The sequence below is a fragment of the Setaria viridis genome, chromosome 9 (assembly GCF_005286985.2).
Source record: "Setaria viridis chromosome 9, Setaria_viridis_v4.0, whole genome shotgun sequence".
Taxonomy (NCBI): domain Eukaryota; kingdom Viridiplantae; phylum Streptophyta; class Magnoliopsida; order Poales; family Poaceae; genus Setaria; species Setaria viridis.
The window spans coordinates 16,285,414-16,295,422 of record NC_048271.2 but is presented as its reverse complement, the minus strand read 5'-3'; the positions used below and the strand labels follow the sequence as shown (position 1 = coordinate 16,295,422).

The 10,009-nt window shown below is 40.8% G+C and overlaps 2 protein-coding genes across 2 annotated transcripts; both read left to right on the top strand.

Annotated features, from left to right (window-relative positions):
• The first annotated feature begins 3,424 nt into the window (after positions 1-3,424).
• LOC117836055 (uncharacterized) lies at positions 3,425-5,682 on the top strand. The gene is made up of 6 exons (XM_034715416.2): positions 3,425-3,606; positions 3,698-3,869; positions 3,977-4,134; positions 4,231-4,519; positions 4,990-5,147; positions 5,242-5,682. The coding sequence occupies exons 1-6, from the start codon at positions 3,585-3,587 to the stop codon at positions 5,394-5,396; spliced, it is 954 nt and encodes a 317-aa protein (XP_034571307.1). The 5' UTR covers positions 3,425-3,584; the 3' UTR covers positions 5,397-5,682.
• An 876-nt stretch (positions 5,683-6,558) lies between these two features.
• LOC117836054 (uncharacterized) lies at positions 6,559-8,679 on the top strand. Its single transcript, XM_034715414.2, has 6 exons — positions 6,559-6,834; positions 6,903-7,092; positions 7,295-7,464; positions 7,649-7,943; positions 8,086-8,249; positions 8,398-8,679. Exons 1-6 carry the CDS (start codon positions 6,807-6,809, stop codon positions 8,550-8,552), a joined length of 1,002 nt encoding a protein of 333 aa, XP_034571305.1. The 5' UTR covers positions 6,559-6,806; the 3' UTR covers positions 8,553-8,679.
• Positions 8,680-10,009: the final 1,330 nt, after the last annotated feature.

The window sequence follows — 10,009 nt, the reverse complement described above, 5'->3', positions numbered from 1 at the left end:
CCTAATAAATTATCTTTATAGAATTGCCAAGGTGCCTCAAGGGAGAGGAGTCAAGGAGATCCAATGTGCCTTGAATTTCCATCCTTGCGATGATCGCAAGAAGACAGATAAATAGAGCATATGCAAAGAAACCGAAATGAGCAGTTGAAACTCCCTGTAAAAGGTAGAGGCTTTAAGTAACGGATGAAGAAAGGCCTTAAGAAAGAGAAACAGATGAATATCGTTGGGACAACGGACAATGGTGCATGCTAGTGAGATGGAAAGAAAGGCCTTAAGAAAGAGAAACAGATGGAGTGCATGCCATAGGGAAAGGAGACGAGTGACAAGAAAAAGACCATGGTGCATTGCAAGGGCAAAACAATTTCAAAAGTACAGGATTTTCATAAGAAATAGAAATACTAAATAAATTAGAAAATTTTGATATTAAGTAAAATTAATGATTCAAAGTGGTATTTAAACATTGAAAGATGTGCTTCACATCATTCTACTAGGAACAGTTTAGTTGGGTTTCTAGCAGAAAATAAGAGACACAGCAACCATGGGTTAATTCGAGCCTCTCAAAGCAGAGGTATGTGCACAATATTGACATCAAAATATTTCCCATATATTGTGAAAAATTACTTTGTAAATAGAGACAAAAGTTCAAAGGATGCGGGAACAATCCAACAAGCATGCCACATTATCATAGGGAGCAGATTTATAGTGGAAGATCAAACATAAAGCCAAAACAAAAATAAAAGGGAAGAAGGTGAAGCACCCTCTAGGATTGAAATTTCACCAATAAATCGCAATGTGTTAGTATAACTATATCGTTGGAGAATAATGTTTAAGTTTTCTGAACTACATGCCCATTGTAACTGCATAATATTAATCCACATAAAGTTTAAATTAATATATTTTAATTCATATAAATAGCTATGAATCAGACTATATAATGCAATGTGTCTAGCCGTGCTATTAGCATGGTAAAAAGGGAGTACCACATGGCAAAGAGACCTATATGCTAGATTGACATAAAGTGTAATGGCCCTAGGGAGCAAAGCAGTCGGCCGAAAATCTTGATGAATTCAATAGAGAAGATGAGGACAAAAACAACATATGGGAAAAGGTAGATGATAAGGTTGGCGTAGTGAAAGAGTAGAGAAAATTATTCAACAAGGTCGATCTCTCAGCACTGATCACCTATGCAAAAAGTCAAGATGCAACGCCACAGTGGCTGAAAGGCAGCTTGGTCAACTCGCCGACGAATGCATCCACAATCCTCAATAAAAGATTCAAGAGACAAGTCAAATAGCTAGCTCAGTTGGAACAATTGAGCTGAGTAGGCCTATGAACTTATCAGCAACAAACTACTTCAACTTCTAACTCACACATATCTTCTTCATAAAACCTAAGAAAATATAATATCTCACCATACTACAGGCATGCTTGGTTGATAAACTAAGATTAACAATGTTTGCCACAATTTCTCGCCAAAATTGTGTAAAGTTAATTAGTTCGTCAAATTATTTGCCACACTTTTAACTTGCATAGGAGAATCTTGCAACACTTTTATAGTCAATGATACGTGCGACCGACCTGGTAGAGGAGGAATCTTGCCATAATTTGTGGCTACAACCAAACAGCTGCTAACGGGATCAAAATCAACTAACCTTAGGTGTGGCAAAGTGTAGCAAGGTTTGTTTCAAACCAAACAAACCCTCCAGCAGAAACTCACATCATAAGATAAAAATATTTTACTTTGAATAAATATAAATATATTTTAAATAAGATATTCCATTTTATTATAAATTCATGTTTCACGCCATAGAAATGATTTTTAAAAAAAAATATGTTTTAGTTCTAGCAATTTGGATAAAACAATGGCAATATCTTGGTACAGGCAATTTCAATTAAAAAAGATGCCAAATGTTAGTATTAGAAAAGCTACCTAGGCGCACTATTTGCGCGGGCCATCTGCTAGTTATGATAACTGTCGCGTCCGTTTCTTCTGTGCGGCTGGTTATTAGGTTGCCAGGCCAAGAAGACTTGGCTCGGAAAGTTTGTGTTATTCATATCATAGGAACTTGTATTGTTGCATGACTAAATTTGTGGACAGTGGGAGCGTTCCCCTGACCTAGAGTTGAAGCAGGACATGTCACGAAGTCAGGTGAACAGACGTGGACGGTTAGACGTAGGAAAGGCCTCGCGTCTAAGAGTTGAAGTTACACACCAAATTTTATACTTCGAAATTCTCTCCTGAGGTCATCATTGTGAAATTGTATTGTATAATAACTAAATGAATTACATATTACTTTCCAGACAATGACCTTGAATGTGTTCATGTAGGAACAATATGGTTAAGCTATCGATTTGATATGTTATCGCGCCAATAACTTTAGTTTAACCACCCTTTGCTTTCTAATGAACTAGTTTTTTTTCCAAAAATAAAAAAAGTTGTGTAACTCAAAGTCCAAAGCCATCGCTTTAGGTTGTAGAAAAGTTATCCATAATAGAATTAGTGAATAACTAGGTCGTAGTGGATGCTGGCATCTGCTTTACTTGTCGAGTTTGAATATTTGAAAAATGGTTAGTATATTTATCTTTTTTCATAAAACGGGACGGATCAAGCATTCAAGCCCCACTGAATTATATCTTAAATAAAAGAAATAATTTATAATATGAAAAAAAGGATAAAGAAACATTATACAAGGGGCTCTAACTATTCCACAATATCCGAAAAAGTACTACTTTTATGCTCTATGGATAACCATGACAAATTTCATGTTTGAAACCATTTCAACAAGCTTCAATAGTAGCTGGATGGTGCTTGAAGATGAAACAATTTCTTGTTGTCTGGATGCTCCAAGACATTGGATCATGATTTCCATGAAAAATGGCTCGGAAATCTGATCCTTCGGTTGCAACAGGATTTCGAAAGGTTGCAAGTGAATAGGGACTTGTAGGAAGGGATGATGCACTGATTCATCTATATTTTGTTGGAGCTCTCTTGTATTTAGTCTTATCTTTAAGTACTCAGAACAACATGGCTATGGAATAAATCTTGACCTACAATATACTCATTGGCTATGCTAATTTTATAAATATATTGTAAGAAAAAGTTAGTATTCAAAATTTTGTTTGTGGACGTATTAATGCCTATTCATTTGTGGAGTAGTATGAATTCTTTACTCACATTGCGGCTGATAGGTACATGGCCGGGACAAGAAGTCTTTGACCTGTGCACTTTGTGTTATCCAGAACGCAAACTTCAATTAGGTAGGGAGAAAATTTCAGTTGACTCAAGACTTTTGGCGTGAGGAGCAAGATCGTACAGTGTACATTTGCACCGTCACCCGGTTACAGTTGTTCAAATGCCAGGAAATTGCCATCGACGTAGGCACCCCTCTGCTTGCATTATTTTGCTCCAGTGACTTGTCCAAACTCCGAAGTCTCCAAGGAGAGACAGAAACCTCACCCCATTTGCCGAGAACTTTTGGCACACGTCATGTCATTATTCTACTACATATAGTGCACAGGAACGTCTTCTTGTTCAGATAGCAAGATCAGCAATACCAGGCTGCACTGGCGTCTGGAGGACCATCATGGGAAACTCTTCATCTCGAGGTACCCGGTTTTTTCTTCTGTATTTTAGCGCTAATTTTAGCTGTTGTTTCGATCTTTCATACTGCAGTTTATCTTCTAATTGCTGTTTCAGGCCGATCTAAACTGGGACAGGGCCATGGATCCAAGGTAGCACCTTCTTCTCCAGCTGGAGATCAAAGCCAGCCGATGACCTTTAAGTGGAACATCGATGGATTCTCCTCACTCCTTGACAAGGGTGCAGGCTGGACCTACTCAAGAGTGTTTGAGGTCATGGGCCATAACTGGTACGATTACACGACTAACCTTTTTTTTTTGAACTGTTTGTTGCATAACAGTTCCAGTGACTAGAACATCCGCAGATCCTCAGTTCTCTGGATTGACTTGTTTTCAGGTACCTGAAGCTGAACCCAAGGGACAAGGACAACAAGGAGTACGTCTCTCTTAGGCTTGAGCTGGACAACAGCTCAGTGAAATCTGACACTATTGTAGATGCATCTTTCAAGTTGCTGATATATGACCAGTCCTTCGGAAAGCACAGAGAGCATGAAGGTATGATAGCAAATTATATCGGTTAGACTGTCAGTTATTACTTACAACCTCTGGCACCTAAGTATGTTTTCATTCACGATAATTTCATACGCGCAGTTAGCCACAGTTTTCAGACTGCAAGCACAAGCTCCGGAATCTCATGCATGATTTCCCTTAACAAACTGAAGAAACGGTCTTCTAAATTCCTTCTCAACAATTGCTGCGTCTTTGGTGTCGAGTTTGTCAAAGTTACCACTTTGAAAGTAAACACGACGTCAGAGACGCTGTTTGTCCAAAAGACGAGCATCTTCAACGAGGCCAAAACTTACACTTGGGACATTGATGACTTCTTTGCACTGAAGAACCCGGGCTACTCTCCAGAGTTTGAAGTCGGCGGATACAAATGGTAACATATAACCATGCATCTTCAGCTTCCAACACTTGACTTACTGAATGCAATTATTTTCATCTGAATTTTCTTACTATTTAGTATAGTTAGTTTATACATCATCAACTGAATTGTTCGACTGGAACTCATTTTTTACAGTACACAATACTACTATTTAGTGGTATATAGTATATATAAGATCTAACTATTTATTATTATGGATAATTTAGTAATTATTGCATTGTAAATAGTGATATTTCAAATGGAATGGTCTTTTAAACTTTATATTAGTGTCAAAAATAAAATTATAGTGATGACATTTGTGTTCTTTTACCATGATGCCCTTATACTACATATACTACTTATGTATACTACTCATACCATAGGTGAAGGTTTTAGTAGTATACAATTAATCTTGACCGTCGAATACTTTTATACTAGTCCTTTTCGAACACTAGTACCGTAAAAGATTTCTTTCCAATTTGCAGGCATATCACTATGTATCCATCTCGCGACGGGAACCACCTCTCCTTGTACCTAAAACTTAAAAGGACCAATGATCTCCCCGAGGACACTGCAAACCTTGTAGAATTTACCTTGTCCATCAAAGACCAAGAAACTGGCGAACACCGTAATAAAGGAACAGGTTTGCCTACCTCAAAGAATTTTGCTTGTTTTACGGAACTCCAGATTTCAATAATCATCATATATTGTTGACATGTTTCGTTGTGAAATCGCAGGCCGGTGCCCGTTTGCGAAGAACGCTCGTACCTGGGGATGGAGTAAATTCATTTCGCTGGAGGATTTCAAGGACTCGGCAAATGGTTATCTTGTCAAAACCAAGTGTTGCATTGTAGCTGAGGTCGCAATAGTCGGTTCCTCCAAGATGGAGTAGAGTACAATGTATGTGTGGGCTGATCGAAGTGCTGAACCACAATAATGGTGAAGAGGTGGCTACATGTATCTGTTGTGCGTGTTTGTTTGATTGTTCACGCTGACGAAACTGAAAGTGTGTAAAATGGCAAATAAAGGTTCGGCCATGAACATGCTGCACAGATTGCTTGTCATGTAGTATATATTTTGAACGAACAGTTTGCTTGCACTTTCTTCTATTTTCATCCGATTGTAATATCAAAATTGTCAATATTTCACACAAAGAAGCCAAATCACAAAATTGTTCCCGTTTCCTGTCTTGTCTTGTGTTTATTTGATATTAGATGTTCAAAAGGCGTGCGATGCGTTGTTTGGAAAATTCACTGCAATGATATGGTTCTACTTAGGCTACTAGTAGTCAGTAGATTATCAGTTTGTTTAAGAGCTAGAGTTATGTTAGTTATTTATGTAATCAACATGCTGTAAACCTGGATTTGCTCTCCTTCTTATATAATATGTCAGTGCTCCTGCTAATTTTTCCAAAAAAAAAGGCTACTAGTAGATTATATATCTCGGAAGACTAAAGTACAATGGAAATTGTGTGTCATACAGATGTAGCTTGGTTACCTCCAGTACCAAAATCAACTTAATTATTTGGGTACCTTTTCCAGGACTGTAAAAATCTTCTGGTATTGATTGATGAGAAGGGGAGGCATAGTTCTAGCTAGGACCAGCGGTACACAACCTTACTTGTCACCATGACACATTGGAATTTGGGAAGGCATCTGCTTGTGCGGAAATATAAATATCTGTACAAATCAGATCTTCAGGCTTCATTTGTCAAAGATTCCAAATGTTAGTATACCCACAATTCGTTTTCAATTGAGAATTAATCGCTACAATCATGCAACCGAAGAATGTTACTTTAGGTTAAAATTCACGGCGGCAACTGAAGATGGAAATTGGCATCAACAAAGGTGACTTCTCATCTGAGTAAACGACACATACACAAATCAAGATAAGCATAGACGAGGTGTTTGCTGCCTTATTAATTAGTAATACCAGAATAGTTGACCTGGACTTTTTCGGTCTTGGCTAAAAGAGATTTAGTATGGGCAAGTTCGTACAGACTACGGTTACAAAGATATCTTTTTTTGTCATGTAGTTGAATACATTCTAGGTGCCGTAGCCTTGCAGCCTTTCTCGGTTTCAATCCGTCCAATGCTAGGAAATTGCTTGTGGCGTAGACCTCTGGCCTTTTGCGTTTTGTCCTAGCCGCAAAGAAAAGCCTCACCTCATTTTCCAGGAATTTCTGAAACTCCTCACAAAGGGTCCAACATATAAGTATTCTTGCAAAGAATTCTACATGAAGTGTGCATCAACACCGGTTTGTACTCAAACAGGAGCAGGAAGAGCCTTCTAACAAGCAATCATGGGTGCCTGCGCCTCTTCGTCTCGCGGTAACATCAATTCCGCTTTCTTCTACTGATTTCTGCTACATGCTTTACCGTCTCCATCGTGGTTTCAGGTCGACCAAACCAAGGCAAGAACCAGAAATCCTCAAAGGTTGCGGCCGTTCCATCTACCCCTGCGGCTGCCTCGCCTGAGATGGAAGAGAAAAGCAGATTCAAATGGAGGATCGATGGCTTCTCCTCGCTTCTTGACAAGCAAAAAGGATGGACCAACTCCGGTTATTTTGAGATCAAGGGGCTTAAATGGTAACCTACCATACTGTGTGACTGTGTCTTAGTTTTACCAAGTTATCACAAAGTTCTGTTTTCCATCTTCACCAGAACATTTCAAACCCGTTCAGTTTTTTGTCCGAAGATAAAAGCATGACCTGAATTGCTTATGCGATGCGATGCTAGTATGCAACCATCTGATGAGCAGTCTTCCATCTTTGTCTTGACCTGTTTGCAGGTACCTGCAATTGAACCTGAAGGACCGGAAGAGTGGTGATACAAAAGACTACGTTTCCCTTGTCCTTGTGCTGTCAAAAACTTCTGATCTGAAACCTGACATCATCGTTGAAGCATCGTTCAAGCTCTTGATATACGATCAAGCATACGGAAAGCACAAAGAACATGAAGGTAAGATTGCAAATGCATGCTAACCTGACACATGCAACTTTACTAAAATTAAAGCTGATAACCGCAATGTTTGTTTCACTAATATGCTGCCTATGAAGAAAAAAAAGTTTTTTCTGACCACGATCACTCCGAAGGAAAAGTTTCAATCAGATATATATATCTGCATTCCTTTGCCTTGTTTCAGTTAGCCACCATTTCCAGACTGAAGAAAGCAGAAAATCCAGGGTCTCATGCATGATCCCCGTCGAAACACTGAAGGAACCCTCATCCGGCTTCGTCATCGGAGACAGCTGCGTCTTCGGCGTGGAGCTCATCAAGCTCAGCACCGCTAAGGCCAACCACAGTTCAGACAAGGTGCAAGTAATTCAGAAGACAAACGGATTCAGCGCCCGGGAAGCCTACACCTGGGTCATCGATGACTTCTTGGCCCTGAAGGGACGGTGCTACTCACCGGAGTTTGAGATCGGTGGCCTCAAATGGTACCATCATACCACATATGTTCATAGTACTAATCACTGAAGCTTGTATAAATGATAAATCCGAAATTTAATAAGCATTCAGTGATAAAGCCTTTGTGATCCGTGATGAACTAAATCTTGTGATCCTGTGCTATTTTTTCAGGTACCTGACCATGTACCCTTCCGGCATCGACGACAGCGGGGAATTCGCCTCCCTCTACCTGCATATGGCCAAGCCTGACGCTTCCCTCCAGAGCTCAGGAGTGCTGGTAGAGCTCAGCCTGTCCATCAAAGACCAGGTGACCAGCAATCGCAACACAATGACAGGTTTGCCACTCCTACAACTCTCTAAATTGAAGCACACTAGATCAATAGTCAATAAGTGTAACAATTGAAACAAGCATGATCCGGACGTCGCCGCCGATTATTTATAGGGTGTTTCCGCTGCTGGGGTTTGGAAATTGTGTGGGTGCAGGGCGGTGCCAGTTCCTGGCGACGAAGGAAGAGGGAGACGGCTGGGGATGGGCAAAGTTCATGGCGGCGAAGTCGGTGGAGGACTGGTACCTCGTGAAGGGCAGCTGTTTAATCGAGGCAGATGTTGCCATCGTTGGCTCGTCCAAGATGGCGTAGAGATCCAAATTGGGATGTGCAGCGTGGCTTTTGTTTCGTTGATGCTGTATGTCTGAACTATGAATCTGAATGTGCTGTCAGTAACATTGCAAATGGTGGGCAAATAATTTGCTGTGACAATTTAGCACACCGGCTACGTTGTCAGGTAGCTATACCAGATGCCATGCCGTTCCTCTCCGAGGATGGTTTGCCATCTGGATCTCGTTGGGTGGCATTTTTTTCTAAATAAGGGACAAAATTATCACAGACATTGCATCAACTAATGATGCACAAAGCCGATCATTGGCATGTTTGGGACTACTTCACTCAAATAAAAAAAAATACACTTCCACTCCACCTTTTTCTTTTTCTAGTTCCACTCCATCAACTCTAAAAAAAATGAAGCTATATACCAATTTAGCTACCGATGCAACTCCAGCTCCAGAAAATTAGTCACTCTTGCTCCTGGTTGGGTTTTAACTATGGAAGAAAAAACACCCACCCCGTCCGTACGCATTGTCGTTGCTACTGCTACCGGACATGGAGTCCGGTGCTTGTTCAACTTGCTAGTACGTGCTACCACTACTAGATGCTGCCATGGCGCACGTACGTAGCTTGCTGCGGAGCAACAATAACGAATGATAGCATCTACTGGCTAGCACTACCAGCGGGCACTTGCCGAGAGAGCTAGCGAGAGAGAGGCCGGGTCCGTCAGGTCGAGCAATAGCAAAACTGTAAAAGATGGAAAACAATACAACGAGCGCAAAAGAACTGCAGAACCACTCACGCTGTTAGTGCAACCTAAAAACCTACGTCAACCAGATTTATGTGAATTTGAACCCAACTCCCCGTCCTAAAGGCCCTTCAATCCCTAGTGGTAAAAGTAAAACTGGGTTCATGGCGACGAGGACTCGCACTGAGGTGAGCAGGCAGATGAGGGACTCGCACTGGTTCCGCGCCAGGGAGTCGCCCATGAAGGTGAGCGTGTTGGATATTGTTTTTATCTCAACATAACAACTCAGAATATAACTTCTCACGTACGTGTCCCGTGATTAGGACTCAGTTGCTATGATTGGCAAGCACACACATAAAAGTAACCTTCTAGGACTCGGCGATCCCATAGCCTTATATATATGAATTGGAGGGATGCCCCGTGCATCAATCTAATCTCGTCATTAGTCTAAACACCAATCAATTAGAGCACTGGAGGGATTGGAAGCACGAGATCCATCTACTGCATCTTCAGGCACTGGTTAGTTTCTAAGCATCTAAGTTTCCGCATTAAGTTGATTAGTGATCATGATTAGACTAAGCTAAGACCCTGTTAATGTTAATGCTAGATTAAATTAATTCTAATAGAGCGTCCCGGCCGACCTGGCACAGACACGAGAGGAAGCCCGTCCGACGTGGGAGAGGCGGCCGCGGCGGCACAGAAAGTTCGCGAGAGGGAGGGATCAAGGCGGTGGGCGATGAACAGT

Bases quoted from the DNA above. Each gene is read 5' to 3' on its own strand.
- LOC117836055 (XM_034715416.2), top strand. From the start codon at position 3,585: ATGGGAAACTCTTCATCTCGAG. The intron at 4,135-4,230 runs GTATGATAGCAA...TCATACGCGCAG, and splicing joins AAAGCACAGAGAGCATGAAG to TTAGCCACAGTTTTCAGACT. The intron at 5,148-5,241 runs GTTTGCCTACCT...GTGAAATCGCAG, and splicing joins ACACCGTAATAAAGGAACAG to GCCGGTGCCCGTTTGCGAAG.
- LOC117836054 (XM_034715414.2), top strand. From the start codon at position 6,807: ATGGGTGCCTGCGCCTCTTCGTCTCGCG. The intron at 7,093-7,294 runs GTAACCTACCAT...ACCTGTTTGCAG, and splicing joins GAGATCAAGGGGCTTAAATG to GTACCTGCAATTGAACCTGA. The intron at 8,250-8,397 runs GTTTGCCACTCC...GTGTGGGTGCAG, and splicing joins CAATCGCAACACAATGACAG to GGCGGTGCCAGTTCCTGGCG.